The following is an 18,598-nucleotide window of genomic DNA, read 5'->3' as shown; positions in this document are numbered from 1 at the left end:
AATTGAAAGGGTCTATATGAAATTATGTCTGATGAGTCATTAGCGTCTTTAGGTAATATAGCCACCACAGCTTTTTTTCCAGAATGTTGGTGCTTACCCTCCTATTAAAATACTGTTGAACAAAAATCTTCCGTAGCTTTATCACTTTGTTCCCTCCTAACATCCACAGGAATACCATATGTTCCTTTGAGGCTTTCCTGAAGATTGACTATATATCACCATTTTATCTCATCCTCAACCCAGCCACTGGGGATGCACAAGCCAGTGCATTTCTTTGTGCCAGTCCCAAGCCTAGATAAATGGGGAGGGTTGCATCAGGAAGGGCATCCGGTGTAAAATTCTGCCAAATCATACATGCAGACAACAGTACAGATATACATACCAGATCGGTCGAGGCCCGCGTTAACAATGTCCGCCACCTGTACTGTTGGCCAACAGGGTGCTGGTGGAAATTGGGCTACTGTTGGCTGAAGGAGGAGAAGAGGGGAAAGGCATGCTGAAGGCAGGTAAAGGCTAGGACTGTGATAGTGAGGGTCAGAACTTTGAATGTTGGCAGTATGACTGGTATAGGGAGAGAGCTAGCTCATATGATGGACCAAAGGAAGGTTGGTGTATTGTGTGTGCAAGAGACCAGATGGAAGGGGAGCAAGGCTAGGTGTATCGGAGGTGGTTTCAAATTGTTTTATCATGGTGTGGATGGGAGGAGAAATGGCGTAGGCATTATCCTGAAGGAACAGTATGCTAAGAGTGTTTTGGAGGTGAAAAGAGTGTGGGATAGAGTGATGTTTATGAAGCTGGAAATTGATGGTGTAATGATGAATGTTGTTAGTGCATATGCTCCACAAGTTGGGTATGCGATGGATGAGAAAGAAAAATTTTGGAGTGAGTTAGATGAAGTGGTGATGACTGTATCCAAAGGATGAGAGACTGGTGATTGGAGCAGATTTCAATGGGCATGTTGGTGAAGGGAACAGAGGGGATGAGGAAGTGATGGGTAGGTATGGTGTTAAGCAAATGAATGCAGAAGGTCAGATGGTAGTGGATTTTGAGAAAAGGATGGACATGGTTGTGATGAATACATATTTTAACACTTGGGAGGAGCATAGGGTGACATATAGGAGTGGAGGAAGATGCACATAGGTGGATTATATCTTATATAGAAGGGCCAGTCTGAAGGAGATTGGAGACTGTAAAGTGGTGGCAGGGAAAGGTGTAGTTAGGCAGCATAGGATGGTGGTTTGTAGGATGACATTGGTGATCAAGAAGAGGAGGATGAGTGTGAGGGCAGCACCAAGGATCAAATGATGGAAATTGAAAAAGGGTAATTGTGAGGTGATGTTCAGGGAAGAGTTAAGACAGGCACTAGGTGGCAGTGAAGAGTTACCGAATAGCTGGGTAACTACAGCAGAGCTAGTAAGAGAGATGGCTAGAAAGGTGCTTGGTGTGACATCTGGAAAGAGGAAGGAGGACAAGAAGACCTGGTGGTGGAATGAAGAAGTACAGGGGAGTATACAGGGAAAGAGGTTGGCGAAGAAGATGTGGGATTGTCAGAGAGATGAAGAAAGTAGACAAGAGAATAAGGAGATGAGGTGCACGGCAAATAGAGAGGTGGCGAAGGCTAAGGATAAGGCGTATGAAGAGTTGTATAAAAGGTTGGACACTAAGGAGGGAGAAAAGGACCTGTACTGATTGGCTAGACAGAGGGACCGAGCTAATAAAGATGTGCAGCAGGTAAGAGTGATAAAGGATAATGAAGGAAATGTACTAACAAGCGAGGAGAGTGTGTTGAGCAGATGGAAAGAGTACTTTGAGGGGCTGATGAATGAAGAGAATGAGAGGGAGAGAAGGTTGGATGATGTGTGGATAGTGAATCATGAAGTGCAGTGGATTAGCAAGGAGGAAGTAAAGATAGCTATGAAGGGGATGAAGAACAGAAAGGCTGTTGGTCCAGATGGCATACCTGTGGAAGCATGGATGTATTTAGGTGAAATGGCAGTGGAGTTTTTAACTAGATTGTTTAATGAAATCTTGGAAAGTGAGAGGATTCCTGAGGAATGGAGAAAAAGTGTTTTGCTACCGATTTTTAAGAATAAGGGTGATGTGCAGAGCTGTGGTAACTATAGAGGGATTAAATTGATCATTCACAGCATGAAGTTATGGGAAAGAGTAGTGAAAGTGACGTTAAGAAGGGAGGTGATGATTAGTGATCGGCAGTATGGTTTTATGCCAGGAAAGAGCACTACAGATGTGATGTTTGCTCTGAGAGTGTTGATGGAGAAGAACAGAGAAGGTCAAAAGGAATTGCGTTGTGTCTTTGTGGATTTAGAGAAAGCATATGACAGGGTGCCTAGAGAGGAGTTGTGGTATTGTATGCGGAAGACGGGAGTGTCAGAGAAGTATGTAAGAGTGGTACAGGATATGTACAGGGTAGTGTGACAGTGGTGAGGTCTGCGGTGGGAGTGGCAGATGCATTTATGGTGGAGGTGGGATTACATCAAGGATCAGCTCTGAGCCCTTTCTTATTTGCAATGGTGATGGGCAGGTTGGCAGACGAGATCAGATAGGAGTCCCCGTGGACTATGATGTTTGCAGATGACATTGTGATCTGTGGTGAGAGTAGAAAACAGGTGGAGGAGACCCTGGAGAGGTGGAGATATGCTCTAGAGAGAAGAGGAATGAAGGTCAGCAGGACTAAGACAGAATATATGTGTGTGAATGAGAGGGAGGATAGAGGAATGGTGAGGATGCAAGGAGTAGAGGTGGCAAAGATGGATGATTTTAAATACTTGGGATCAACAGTTCAGAGTAATGGTGAGTGTGGAAGAGAGATGAAGAAGAGAGTATAGGCAGGATGGAGTGGGTGATGAAGAGTGTCACAAGTGATTTGTGACAGACGAGTACCAGTAAACGTGAAAGGGAAGGTCTACAAGAGGGTAGTAAGACCAGCTATGTTATATGGGTTGGAGACAATGGCATTGACAAAAAATGGCAGGAGTCAGAGCTTGACGTGGCAGAGTTGAAGATGTTAAGATTTGCACTGGGTGTGACGAGGTTGGACAGGATTAGGAATAAGTATATTAGAGGGTCAGCCCAGGTTGGAAGGTTTGGAGGCAAAGCCAGAGAGGCAAGATTACATTGGTTTGGACATGTGCTGAGGAGGGATGCTGAGTATATTGGGAAAAGGATGCTAAGGATGAAGCTACCAGGTAAGAGGAAAAGAGGAAGGCCTAAGATAAGGTTTATGGATGTGGTGAGAGAGGACATGCAGGTGGATGGTGTGACAGAGCAAGATGCAGAGGACAGGAAGAAATGGAAACAGTTAATCTGCTGTGGCGACCCCTAACCGGAGCAGCTGAAAGAAGACGATTTTTATCTCATCCTCATCTTAACTGTTAATTGTTGAGCCTCATCAACCTTGGCATAATATAGCCTTCCATATGTATTTCCACTTATGATCTTTTTTGATTCACACATTTCTCTGGTTTATACATATTTTCTTAAAATTTCCAACTATTTCTAATACATCTAGAGGATCTCTGGTTATTTTTTTGTTATAGACTACCTAAGTTTCTTGACAACCCTTTCTATGTTCTGTTGCCTAAGTCATTGCACAAAAAGTTTTTGTGCTCTGGAGTTATTATCAAATATTAATTGCTTAACACTAATCTTTCTAAACTTATGCATATTATCCAGATACTCCCTTATTTTCTCTTTAGCTCTTTACATTTGCACCACTTCTTGTTATGTGTGATCCCCTTTATTCTGCAACATTTTAACCACTGTCAATCCTTCTAAGTAATTCCTCTTACTTCTTATCCATATCTCTTTCTCTTTTATTTTGCCTATATTTAAACAGCATTTTCATTTTATCCCACTCACAAACTATAACCTCTAAAGAAATTTCTGTATTCCCTAATAACTCTCAAGTAATTTCCACTATCCATTCCTTTAATTCCTCTCTTTTTAATGGGTAAGTGGGAAAGCACCAGTGTCTCATTTTTACTTCACTATGCTGTATTTTTATCTTAAATTGTATCTGTGCATTATCTGAAATATTTATTAGATGTGTGTCAAAGTTTTCAATTAAATGCACATCTAGCCCACTTACTGTCCCTTGGAAAATACAATGTACATTCTTTCCAGGTTCATATTAATGATTTCACATCTTCCATACCAAACATTTTCATACATTTCTCCAGAAATCTACCCTCTTTGTTATATTTTCCTTTCTAGATTCCCCTGATATATACTCACTATTACAAATCCAGTTCCATTATCCACCTGTAAGCAATATTATGTGCTGAAAGCAAATTATTTCTCCCAAAACTTTCTTAAGATCCATAACAGCAGATTTCGGTGGAATAAAAATGTATGGCAGCTTAATCCTTCATCCCTTCCAATACCCCCTTACTACCACAAATCTACCATTATTGTTTTTTCAGTTGTTTGTCTTTTTGGCTTTTCCTGGTTAGGAGTCGCCACAGCGGAACTCCGGTCTGCTAATGATTGGCAGTAGATTTTTTATGGTGCCAAGTTGCCAGCCCAACGTCCAACCTTCACCGAAGGCACACCCACTCACACATGTTTTTCGGAGGCTACTCGACCGTGGGGAGGATATGCAGACTCCACACAGAAGGCACTCCAGCCGTGAATCGAACAGGAGAACTTCTTGCTGTGAGGCAACAATGCTACCGCTGTACCACTGCAGCTTCCAGTTAAATGTGTTAATGTATTAAGTTTGTTAGGTAAGCTGCTATCTCTTATTCACTTCCCATAATTTCAAACATTATTTTCCATATAACTGCTTGTCATTGTACTTTTAAATTTTGCATTTACCTCAGCAAAGAATGCTCAGAATTACGGTTATGGATTTCAAATGATGCAGAGATGACTGAGAACAAATGTTTTCTGTCATAAGGCATATCTTACTGACTGGCATTTAGAAGCCATGCTCTAATAAGAAATCTATCCTGAAAATATATAGCATGGGCATATCTGCATAAAAACTACAAAAAAGTAAGTCTATATGTAATTTACAAAAAGGTACTGACAAAAATAAGTACAGTAAAATAAATATGGTCTTAATGGTCCCATTTTGCAATATCAAATTATAGGAATCTCAATTATTCTTAAATCTGAAAAAAAAGTAGAATTTTAATCTGTATTCTGGTGGTGTCAAAGCTCCTTCCCACAACCTCCAGAGCCTTTATAAGCCTACCTGTGCAATCCAATGCAATTGTGTCCCTATGTATCATGGGTATTTATTAGAACGGGATATGTTAGGAAGTTTCTAGAAGTTATGTGGGGGGGGGGCATGCTAGTTTGGGCATTAATGTCTGCTTCTTTCTCTGACTGTATTTATTTATTCATTCATTATATTTTGCAAGACATATGTGTATGTGGGGGGACTATTATTTGCTAAACAATTGCAAAGAAGGTATTTGTTTACCAAATTTAATTACATACAGCTATTTAGTAGTCAGTCCATTAATTAATTATGGATTCTTACCCTGAATTATGTCAGTACGTCCGAGCTGAGCAAAAACATACAAATTCAGACAAGACATTAAGAGTCATGGAAATTTGAAATGTATTTTTTCCACCAAGGTGAAAAGAACAAAAAAAAGGTGATCACAAGCACAATAATGTGCTCTGCTTTGATGTAAGTTTTTTTTTTTTTTTTTAAGTGTGCTGAATCCTTTGAGAATTATCTTTTCAGGTAGCTATTCCCACTGCCCTTTTCTATCACTGCAGGAATGCCACAATGCTTTAAATGCTCCCAACTGTATTAGCTTCTAGCATTCATTCCATTATCCGCTTTACAACCACTTTCTCTTTGAAAAAGTACTTCCTTATATCAACATGGCTGTATTCTGATCAACAGGTTGATTAGAGCTCTCCCTGTGTGAAAACAGAAACTTTGGAAAACTAGCCAGCAAAATATACTTGTTTGTTTGTCTTTTCGGCTTTTCCCGGTTAGGGGTCGCCACAGTGGAACTCTGGTCCGCTAATGATTGGCAGTCGATTTTTATGGTGCCAAGTTGCCAGCCCGACACCCAACCTTCAGCGAAAGCACACCCATTCACACATGTCTTTTGGAGGCCACTCGACCACAGGGAGGACATGTATTATGCAAAAAAGGATAAGGGCATTCTTATACAAAAAGAATAAGAAGCATAAAAACATTAAGAAACACAAAACATATGTTTAGTTAGTGGTCCCGAAACTGGAGAAGTGAGAGGGGGAGGAGTGAAGGGTGTGGCCTGCTTACCTTTTCCAGGGAAGTATGGAGGGTTGCATACACTCAGCACTCCTAGTGGCATGTCTTCCCTGGTGGAGACTGGGGATATGACTTCTCTTTCTTTGGGGGAGGGGTGGATTTGCTCAGTGGGAATGCCTCTTATAGAAGTGACAGGACCTTCTCTGCAGTCAGCCCCTTACAAATCTCCTTCCTGACCCTTTCCCAGGTGTGTGCAGGGACTAGGGCACAAAAAAGAAAAAACGAATTCAAACCACCCTGGTGGCTCTTTGGGTGATGGTTCCTCCTGGTTATAGGTAAAATACACTGCCTGAATGTCAGCAAAGAAGAAATCAAGAGAAAATCAACTAGAAAATGAGGAGAAAAAAATGGTAGGGAAAAACCTTGTTGCTGTTCACCAAAAAGCAGTTCAGGTTTCAACCGTAGTGTAGGAGATGGCTTCCGATACTTCACAGGAAGAATAAATCAGATGGATTCAGGGTTGTTTAAAATAAGTGAGACAGTGGATTTTTTGAATGCTGTGCAGTGACAAAAGACTAGAAAGAACTGAAAAAACTTTAAGTATCTATTTAGATGAACTGATAAAACTGCAGAGACCAGAGGTTGAATTAAATGAAAGACTGGCAGAATATGTGACTTTTCAAGAAAAAATGTATTGAAAATAGAAGAGGTAGAAGGCAGAGCATGCAGAGAAAACCTGAGATTTTATGTTGTACCAGAGGAAAAGGAAGGACCAGACTGCATTAATTTTAAGAAAGTACAAAAAACCAAATGGACTGGTATTCCATGGCAAGATTTGTTAATTGAAAGAGAAAATATTCTGTACGCTCCCAATCTGGCCATTAGAAGGAAACCAAGACCTACAGTAGTAACAATGCAGTCAGATCAGCAGAAGGAACTGCTTCTGACAAAATGTTGCAGAAGGGTAAAGTATTATCAGTTGGGGACACTAAAGTGTTTATGTAAAATGATTTTCTGTACACCAGGCAGAAGAGGAATGAATTTATCCCTGCAGTCAGAGAATGTCTAGAGTGTAGGCAGGGTATAAACTGTGGCAACTATTTGCCACATTTGTAGGAAGCAGTTTGCTACAGTTTAAAAGAAGAAATTATTTTTTTACTGTAGTGTGAGGAAGGAGGGTCATGGCACAGAAATGGGACCTAAATGGCTGGGGTAGGGGGAGGGTGACATACATCTACCCACCTGATTAATATGCCAGAAGAACCAACATTTTTTATTCTTCATTTAAAGAGCTGAGGGATGCACAAACTGGGTAGTGTCATCCTATCTGCAGGAAATATCTTGCAAGCTTTGCAGAAGTATTTTTTTTTTGCTTTCCACTTACGCTGAAGAGGTGGGGAATTCATTTGTGGGACGGGCACAAGGCACTTGTTGAGACAGCTATGCTTCTGCTTTGCACTATTATATTAATTGCAATTAAACTAAAGTTGCTGGGGAGGCAATTACTTGTAGGACTTCCCACAGTTTCAGACTTCATATATATTTTTCATTGAACTGCTTGTCAGTGTACTATTAAATGTTAATTATAATATGCCCTGTACCTTTCACTCAGCAGAAAATATTCACACCTCTCATGGTTAATTTCTTGAACTTGCAGACTTCTTGTCTCCAAGTAGGTAATGAAAAAATTGACTTTGCATATTCATGAAAGAATCTTTGTAAATTTCACCAAAACACATAGTTCAGCTCTCTTATGATTATTTACTTGCATATGTAGACTTCTTGTCTCCCAATAAAAACCTTTGGTAATGGAAAAATTGTTAGTAAATTTGCAAGTAAAAAAGATTTACAATTTTCCATACCTTTCATCATGTTATCTTATTTTTAGGCCTATTTTCTTTAAACCAAGGACATTACTCTAGATATATACCTTTATAAAATGGGAGATTATCTTAATTCTACATATAATGTGATCAATACATTTTACATCACCCACGCCAGCTGCCTAAGACAACATCACTATATTAATCTTTACTTGCTTCTGTTTAGCATTTTTACCTTGTTACAGTATAAAGCCGGGATAACTTACAATTAAGAAAAAGTAATTTATTGTTTTAATATCTTTAATATATACAGCAAACATTGATAAGACCCCCACACCTTCCCATTTAAAATACCTCTGACTACACACTATGCAAAACTGAAAGTGTTTAGTTGCATCTATTAAGATATTTTATGGCAGCTAAGGATGTGTGGGAAAAAACTAGACAAACAAATACAAAAAACCCCAAAAAATGAGAATATGGAAACTCTTGATTATGGATATGTTTTTTTTTTATTTTACATTTGGTTACCAGGATAGTCCACTGGGCCGTAAACAGCCTGTTTTCAATGGAATCTCGGGGAGAAAAGCTCCATAAGAACAATATACAACTTCAACAAATCCTTAAAAAATGAGTAATACAGTATACAATTTACAAAAGAAAAGGTAAAAAAACATTGTGTCAGTAAGCATTTACAAAATATCTTAGTTTATACAGTGGAAAATCTAACAGTAGAGCCGTAGAAGCCTTGCATAGTATCATATTACAGTTATAGCAGAGTACAGAGGGGATAGGAAGTGATTAAATGTCAAGTAAGAAAGGAGAGAATAGCAAGAAGAAGTGGTGTATGAGGAGTGAAAAAAGGGGGTGGGAAGAAAGGGGGTGAGGGTGAAAGAAGCTTAGTGGGAGGAAGGAGGAGACAGCAGGAGGAAAAGTCTGAAGATGGGTATAGTGTAGAGGGAAGTTATGAAGGGTGAGAACAGGAACATTCCCAGAGGGATATGATATGGGAATGAAGCAAGGTCTTAAAGGTAGAGTGGTTATGAGTGGTGCAGATGAGAGGTAGCAAGGAGTTTCAGACCTGTGCTAGAGAAAAGGATAGTAATTGTTTTCCTCGTGGACTAGTAGGCTTCTGAAGTTCAATCAGATTTTGGTTATTGGATCTCATGAGTCTATCGGGTAGATGCATTTTGAGTGAAGATGCTAGAGAGGGGCAGAGAGATGGATGGAAGATAAGTTTGTAGGCGTGACTGGGTTGGATGTAGGTAAGATAATTGGGGAGCTCGAGCCAATTTAGTTTGTGAAGGGCATTGCAATGGTGAGAGGAGGATGTGTACCAGTGGCAAAATTGGAGATTTTATTGTAACAGGAAGAGAGTTTAGTCTTTAGAGAAGATTGTAGGTTACTAAGAAGTGGGGCACCATATAGGAGGGAAGGAATAAGGTATGTAGTAGAGACAACTAATTTAATGGAGGGAGTGAGGTAGCAACTGTGGTGGTAAAGCACACCAAGTTTCTGGTGAGTTTTTTGATATTCATTTGTAGGTGGATATCAAACTTAAAGTGTTCATCGATGAGGACACCTAAGAGTTTGGTGTGAGATACTGTCTTGAGAGAGGTATTGTTTTGGCTTGTGATAGTAAAAGAGTTCTTGTCTAGGATTGTGTTTTTAGAGGGAGTAAATATCATAAGTTTAGTTTTTGATGCGTTGAGTGCAAGATGGTTATCTAACATCTAGCACTCAGTGGAAGAGAAGGCCTCTTGGGTTAGTTTTAAGGGAGAGGAGATGGAAGTGGCGGAACAGATGATTGTAGAGTCATCTGCATACTGGATAAGATTAGCCTTGGGGAGAGATAGATGGAAGTCATTTATGAAGATGTTGAACAGTAAGGAACCTAATATGGAACTCTGGGGTACACCTGTAGGGGTGTTAAGAAAGGAGGAAGTGTTTTTTTTCCATTTGACAGCTTGTTGTCTGTTGGAGAGGTAACTAGAGAACCAGTTAGTAGAAGAGGTGGAAAGATTAAGGTTGGAGAGTTTGGAAAGAAGAAGGTTATGAGAGATAGCGTCGAAGTTCCTTGGATAAATCCAGAAGGAGGGTAGACTCTAGATAGCCAGAATTGCGAGCTTTATTGATGGTTTTGAGGAAGGAGAGGAGAGTGGTGGTAGTACTGTGACCAGGTCTGAACCCATGTTGTATGGGTGTGAGCAGTTGGTTATCTATGAGGTAAGGTAAAGTTTATAGGTGGAATGCATTTTTCTAGTATTTTTGAGATGGGGGATAAGATGGAAATAGGACGAAAATTGGGAATATTGTTATTGTTGCCCCATTTATGATGTGGTATGCTAAAGGCCTTTTTCCAGAGTTGGGGAGCATAGCTTTCTTGGATTGACCAGTTTATTAGAATGGAGATAGGGAAAGCAATGGCTTCAGCAGCTGCTTTTAGAAAGTAGGAAGGAAGGGTGTCAGAGGCATTAGAGCAAGGTTTCAAGTTCATAAGGAGTTTTTTTTTATGGAAGATGTAGAGATGGGTTTGCTGGAGAAGGGAGGGGAAGAGAGCTGGTTGTGATGAAGGAGGAAGGGACAGGAGGGAGTGAAGATGAAGAATTGTTGGTGAATGATGATAGGTTGGCTATGGTGTCTATAATGAAGGAATTAAATTGGGAGGCGTCAGAGGCATTTGGATAAGGGCAAGGATTATCTTTTTTGCCAGGATTGAGGAGAGTAGTGATAACCTTCCAGAATTTTGGGGGGTTTGTCTTGTGGTTAATTTGGAGTATAGAGAAATAGGATTTGCGACTGGATGCAACAAGTTTTTTGACTTTGCTAAGAAGTACTTTAAATTCAGTTAGGGAGGATGGAGTTTTATATTTCTGGTAATGTTTCCAGGCTTTGTCCCATAGACACATTAAGGTTGTGGTTTCTTTGGTTAACCAGTGTTGCTTTTTATTCTTTTGGTTTTGGAGGGGACAAACATATTTAATAGGTTGAGGAATGTTGTATTGAAGTAGGTGACAGCATTGTCTAAAGGGAGGATTTTGAGAGTGTTCCTGTTTATGTGTTTTAGAGAGTTAGAAAAAGTTTCACGGTTGAAGTTTTTTTAGGGTGCGTGTTGATATGTAAGTATGGGATAGTTGTAAAGAGGAGGGGAGGCGGTGAGCGAAAGAAGGAAGGTGATCACTAAGAGAGTCAGGAAGGGTACTGCTAGTAGAGACGGTGAGAAACTAGAATCCAGTCAAGAGCCGAGGTGAAGGAAAAGACGTACCAGAATCAATCAGTGGAGTGGAGGGAAGACATAGAGCTAGAGAACAAGCTCAGACGTAAGGGGAGACAGGGATGAGAAGCTGGGCTGAATACAGGAAAGGAGGGCTATTCCAAGGATTTACTGGGAGAAGTAGCTAACACAGGGGAGGGTTACTGTGGATAAAAAGAGTTGAAAGCAGGAGTGGGGAACACTGCCACCTTGTGGCCAATGTGAATTATGTAGACTAGAGACGGTCAAAGGAAAGAAAAGGGGATTGGGAATAAAACAGGGGACTATATACCTCAGTAGGCTGCTAGCGAGTGTGTGGTGGGGTACTGCATGTAGTACTTTATAGGTATTGTCAGTAACTGTTCAAATAAGCACCACAATAGGTTTACATGCACACTGTTTTTCCTGAGGGGAGGCTGTAAGGTTGCAGAGCACTTTAGGAGTCTAATTTAAGGTGTTCTTGCAAGGATGAGATGCAGAGCAGTAACCAATACAGTGGGAGACACCTGGGGAGATAGAGGTGTGGCTAGCAAGCTGAAATGGAGAGGAGAATAAAATGGTTATGATAATGTCACTAGACGACACAGGAGAACGCAGCTGTGGAATACTTCAGATAGGTTTGGAGAAGGATAGCCTGATCAAAGATATAGAAGGAGAATGCATGGGTAATGAGACTAAGGCTACAGGGGAAGAGAAGTGAGTGGGGGTAGATTTATAGCAGATAAGAAGAAAGTAAAGTAGGTAACAGCAGAAAACGCAGACAAAGTGGTGTTAGAAAAAAATGGAATAACAGCAAGGAAGCAGTTACAAATTGAAGAAATGTGACAGCAGTGAGTAGTTCCACAGCCAAGAAAATAAAGGCAAAGGAGCAAAAACAGCACAATAGTACAATGTGAAAATGCAACAGCATTGAACATTTGAAAAGCAAACACAGCAAGCAATTGCAATTACATGTGAAATTCAATGGCACAGTTAAGTCATGTAGTACAGTGAGAAATGCAACAGCACTGAACAGTTGAAAATCAAACACAGCAAACAATTGTAGTTCAATAAGTGCAGCAATATTACACGAGAAATATGAGAGCAGAGAAAATGTTATAAATGTTACACAGCAATAATTTAAATTCAGGGAAAACATGATATGGAGGGTCTATATTACCAAATCAAAAAACTCTTTACGCGAATACCTAAATGTCGACACCTATAACTCGAACTGCGAAAATCTTGAACGCACTAAACAGCGAAAAATAAAATAATGAACTGTCATACTCGGCCAACCCCACCACTCGCTACATACTACCTACCTAAACAAAATAAATAAACCACATACATACACTAACTAAACCCTACTTCTAACCTAAAGTAAAGCACCAAAACCCTACCTCTAACCCTACACTAAACCCTACATATACAACTAACTATGCACTATCCTTAACCCCTCCCCAACCCTAAGGTCAGTAACTACAGCACACGTCCCATACAGACATACACCCAAAAAATAAATAATACACATACATACATTTAACAAAACCCTAGTTCCAACACTACACTAAACCCCACATACACAACTATCTATGCACTATCCTTAAACCCCTCCCTAACCCTAAGGTCTGTAACTACCGCACACTTCCCCTACAGACATACACCCAAAAAAAAAAATAATACACATACATACAGTCAAATCAATCCCTACTCCTAACACTACACTAAATCTTACATACATTACCTATCTATTCACTTACCTTAACCCACATCCTAACCCTAAAGTCCTATCTATCGCACACTTACCTTAAGAAGCTATACCGCAGACGGGCCAACCATTATACTTCAACATTAAAATTTTCACTATTTTGGACGTTCAGTGTTTCTGTCTTTCTCGCAATCTGTGTCACTCTTTTTGTATTTGCGATTACGGTCTTTCGATCTGGTAATAGGAACCTGATATGGATAGTAAACTTACATAAAAATGTTTCTAGTCTCTTTTGTGTTATATACAGGTAAGACATATTTTTATCAACCAGAGCAGATGTTATGGACTACAATTTATAAAGTATTGAAGGAATTTATTTGGGAGGGGAAGGCAGCAAGAGTGGGATAAGCTGATACTCTCCACTTTCCTAATTCAGAGCTATGTAGTTAAGGCTGTAATACATAATGCAAGCAGATGGTTATAAATCAAAGTTGATAGGGATGATGATGAAATGGGAGACAGAGTTTGAGAAGTAAGGAGAGAGTAAAATATTTGATGTAGGCCCTTAAGGAGAAGAACAAGAACCATACTGAAGATTATACACAGAAAATAGCAGAAAGTATGCTAAGAATTACATCAACACAGGAATAGAGAACGGAGATTTTTAAAAATAAGGAAGACTGCAAGTTGGGGTGGAAGAATATACTAAAGAAAATTAGCAAAAGGAACAAACTAGAGAGCTAAAGGTAAAAGGTTAGGATGAGTATAATTAAAGGACTGCCTTCCTTACCACATATTGATAACAGAGTACAGATACGGAGAAAGACAGGGGAATTGAAAGACCCGGTAAAGTTTTTAGTTGAGGCTAGAACAGAAGCTGCTTTTAAGGGATAATTAGTAGGGCATATAAAATATTGCATGACAATTGGAAGAATCAATCAGAGGAGGTTAGATAACACTGGTAAGAGATAATGGAAATGGAAAATACAAAGGAACAATGGGAGGACATCTGTATGTCTCCCAGGAACAATGGGAGGACATCTGTATGTCTCCCAGGTATGCAATGAAGCCCAGAACGTTTAGGATTTTTAGAGAAGTTCATAGAGGTATTTTTATATCCCAAGCAGACTTCAAAGATTTCTTCCTGAGGTTGATATCAAATGCCAGAGGTTACAGAGAGCAGTAATTGGAAACGTTTTTTGGTAATGTAACAAGATGGCAAACTTTAAAAATTCCCTACAAAATACTTTGTCAGAAGCATTGAGGGGTGAAATGTTTGTAACTAAGGAAATGTTTTTTTTTGTTTCTTTTGAACTGGGATATAGGATTTGAATTGGGCAGACATAGTAAGGTCTTACTAAGTTTAGTCCTATTGGCTGCCAAAGAACAATTATTAGAAAATGGAAATCAGAATTTAAACCAGTTGTAAATGTTGGAGGTGTGACGGGGAAGAAAGAGGTAATTGGGAACATATTTTCTGGGAGTGCAGTGAGTTGGCAGACTTTAAGGATTCCCTACAGGACGAACTGTCAGAGATGCTGGTTGGGAAGATTGGTATGATGAGGGAGATTATTTTTCTGAGCTATGATACAGAATCGGAATTGCCTAGACATGGTAAGGCCTTGCTGTCTCTGATTACGATGGCTGCCAAAAAAGCAATTACTAGAAAATGGAAATAAAAATCTAAACCAACTATACTAGAAGTAGTCAATATAGTAACAGATATAAAACAACTGGAATTGAGATCTTTAGGAAAAAGGTAGGAGCAAAGGTAGGAGCAAACTACACAGGAAAATTTGGGAATTGTGGGAACAATACATACAGGGGAGGGATGAGGTTTAAAAGAAGGTAGGACTTCAATGAGCTATGTAATGTTTGACTGAAAATGATTGGGTAACTTATAAGTGATGTATACTTGCACCTGGGAGTGTGTCAGAATGGTTTGTAATGTAAAATGCTTGCAACTAGGATTGTGTCGGTGTGGTTTGTTTTCATTTACATAAATGTATGATTGCTTATGCTGTAAGTGATGGTTTAATAAAGATGTTTCTTGTTAAAAAAGGCGCAGGAATTGAATGATTTATGTAATGTTGCTTAGATTATATGATATATAGCAATATATGTGAAGCATAATGTTTGTTAATTTTAACTTGTTAATACAGTTTGATTACTTTTATATAAATGTAAATGTGCATGTGTCACAAGTGATAATTCAATAAAGGTGTTTAAAAATGAGAATTTAAACAAATTGTAATTGAAGTGTTGAACATTGTAAAGGAGACAGAAAACATGAGGTTGGAGCTTTAAAAAAGGGAAGAAGAAAATTACAAATAAATAAATAGAATTTGTGGGTGCAGTATATGCAGAATAATGCTCAGGGGCAGGAGTAAGGTTTAAGGGAAGGCAGGAAATGAACAATTTATGTAACATTGGAGTGAATGATAATTGGTAAACAGAACACACTCATATATAATGCATGGAAATAATGAAAAAGGTTAATATGGTCTATTTTCTTTTCTTTTATGTTAATAAATGTGCACCTACGCCATTGCTTAAATGACAGAATTTAATGAAAGTATTTACAAAACTTAAAAATATCCTGATAGCACAAGTATGATAAAACAGTTTTGTCCACACTGAATTTGAACGGGTCTATATTGGAACATCGAATATTTAACAGTTCGAATCACTAAAGGTCGACCCTTAGTGATTGAACTGTTAAAACATCAAATGTTCCGAAAAATAAAAACAAAAATAACTAAATGGTGTAGGCAGGGGGCAAGCCCCCCTGCACCCCCCACACCCCCACTACTCAAATATACCAACTCTGAGGCTGTACTACATTGAAGTAAATGGAAATCTCCCCTTATGGAGATTTCCGTTTACCTCTTTGATGTTCTGCAGTTTCGCTATTCTCGTGTCGACAATGTCAGATTCGACATTGTCGGCTTTCGAGAATTTAATATAGACCCAATTTGACCAGCACAAGTAAAGAAGTAAGGGATTGGCCCATGTAGACAGAAAGAAAGGGGCTATCAGATGAAGCCAAGCAGTTGCCTTATCTCTTAGATGAATCTACTGTATAATGAATAAGACTGGACACTAATAACATGGAAATCAGGAACACCACTACGAGATGAAGTGTGGTGGGCTTTGTTTCCTAACATGCACACGGCCATGCTCACACACCCGTATACACACACACACACACACACACACACACACACACACACACACACACACACACACACACACACACACACACACACACACACACACACACACACACACACACACACACACACACACACACACACAGACGTATATGTGCAAACATACCTTTCTCAGTACTAGTTCTAGTTCCCGGTGCTCTACGATCAGATTATTGAGCTGTGTCCTCAGCTGTTGAACCTCATGCTGTAGCTTAGTGCACTTGCCTTCTGAAGTCTTCTGCAGTGTTTTTTGTTGTTTTTCAGTCTCCTGATTTGTGCGTTGGAGCTCATCTTCTGATAACTTCTCAATGTGGTGGAGGTTACTTTTCAGCTTTCGAATCACATCATTCTTCTGGGCAACCTATGTTTATACATAAAAACAGAATGACCTGAAGTCTGTTGAAAACATCATTCATATTTCTGTCCTCACTGCTAACACTAAAAACTGAACTTGTTGCTCTTAGCTTCTCAATTATTTCCCTTATTTCTTCATTCCTGTTTTTGAAATCCATTTCCCTTTTTAATTAGACACAGAAGAGTTAGTTATAAAAAAATGCATCCTACAACTTTACAGTTTGACAGCTGAAAGTGAGTGAGTGAATTGAAGAAGGCAAACATCTTGCAGTAAACACAAAAATTGTATCAAAATTGTTTCCTTTCAGATTTCACTTAGTTTAATTGTATTCAGTCTTAAGACTTAAGATGACACATAAGCAGTGTTCCCCTAAACACAACCTATTTCAATTTTAGAACTTAGAATTTGATTTACGTGTTTGAAAATTCTTTAGCTTCCTTTCACCTGTTTAGATAGTATTTTGCAGATATTTGTGCAAGTAATTTCCCACTAAGTAGATTCAGTTGTATTTGCTTTTAATAAAAAAATAAAAACACCAAATAGTTTTACCATCTAGAAAGCTTCTCCTTAGCAAAGACCGGATATATAGGAATCTGGAAACTTTAATTTCTAATTTTATATCTTTTACTGTTTTTTGGAAGGGTTGTTAAAATGCAATAAAACAATCATTCAAATTCTTAGTAATGTGTAGTGTCGTTTTGTAAATATCACTTAGTCAGTCAAGCCAACATTATTTACTTTTTAAAAAGTACAGAGATATATTACAAAATATGCATGGTACAAAATGTATGAAATATAAGAAATGGAAAATCTCCCTCAATTTTAATCCATCCCTCTTATTATTATAGGAGTACATCTATTCTGACTTTCCAAGCCTTGAATGATTCATTTATATTTGAGTTATTGGGTTATGTTTGGTGTCTGGCAGTCCAGCCTGCCATATCTCACACATTTGATACTTAGAGAATTAATTCTATTATTTTATAATAATCTGCACATCACAGTTATCTATATTCTATTATTTTATAATAATCTGCACCTCACAGTTATCTAGTTGCATTTTTATGTGTCTGTACATCTCTCTTTGATGCTTATAAGGAATCATCTGGTAGATGGCAGGCCAACTGCTGAGGGCTGTTAGGACTATGCTTAGTTTAAGCACCTGCACTTTAATTGTAGCTAATTGCCATCTGGTTTATCTAGTCTTTTCTTGTTTTTGGCACCTTCTAGATAAACTTTACACACTACTTGCTTGTCCTACCCATGTCCATCCCATCCAATGCATTCCTGCATTTTCTGAGAATTTCTTTCATCAGTAGCACATCAGGAAGTTAGTCCAGTCATCTACCACTCTTTCTGTAAAAAAATATATACTTTGACTTTCTCCAGAGCCATCAATCTTGTTTTGTCCTCTTATTCTGAAGCATAAATTGTTTGAATAATGATACATTCACAAACTTTGAGTTCCTGAAAGTATTTAAAAGTTTCTCAACCCACACTTCAAAATAATTTTTAGTCTTTCTTTTTAATAAATTGTGGTGCAGATTTTATGCCTTTTGCCTTCTTCTGAGCTGCTTGCATATTGTCTGTGTTTGTGCTAAAGATGAAGGAACCATTCTGACTCTGTGGTAGATGGGGATGAAGTTTCGACATGACCTGGGCTTGATCACTGGAGAAGTGAATCAGTGAGAAATGGCAGCCAGCCCAATGCCAAAAGGCTTGTCCTGGAGGTATGAGTTGGTACAGCTCCTGCTGATAGACTGCTATTTGGAATAAAACCCGATGTTCACTCCATGCACAAAGGCAGGTCTCAAGGGTGCAAGCACCATGAAAAAGTGCATTATAGTCATGCACAGCCAGTGTAGAAAAGCATACCTTCACGCTACATTTGGTGTAGTAGGGACTGCGCTGTACCTGGCAGCCTACAGTGGAAGGGCATTAAACAAACAAAAAAAAATCTTGTAAACACTTGCTGGATTATGGTGCTTGTTTTCTTTACTTAGAATCTTTGGACTTTGGGAACAAGAGGAAGAATAAGTTAACTA

At 38.9% G+C, this 18,598-nt stretch overlaps 1 protein-coding gene across 1 annotated transcript in view; it reads right to left on the bottom strand.

Annotated features, from left to right (window-relative positions):
- IQCD (IQ motif containing D) overlaps nucleotides 1-18,598 on the bottom strand; it is a 310,850-nt gene that overhangs the window by 138,618 nt on the left and 153,634 nt on the right. Inside the window, exon 3 of the mRNA XM_044068447.1 lies at nucleotides 16,326-16,559. Coding sequence (XP_043924382.1) covers nucleotides 16,326-16,559 — 234 coding nt within the window. The remainder of the gene's footprint in view (nucleotides 1-16,325; nucleotides 16,560-18,598) is intronic.

This window comes from Protopterus annectens, chromosome 4.part0 (genome assembly GCF_019279795.1).
Source record: "Protopterus annectens isolate FY-2018-M chromosome 4.part0, PAN1.0, whole genome shotgun sequence".
NCBI lineage: Eukaryota > Metazoa > Chordata > Ceratodontiformes > Protopteridae > Protopterus > Protopterus annectens.
The sequence above is the reverse complement of the archived record's forward strand: the minus strand, read 5'-3'. Positions and strand labels throughout refer to the sequence as shown.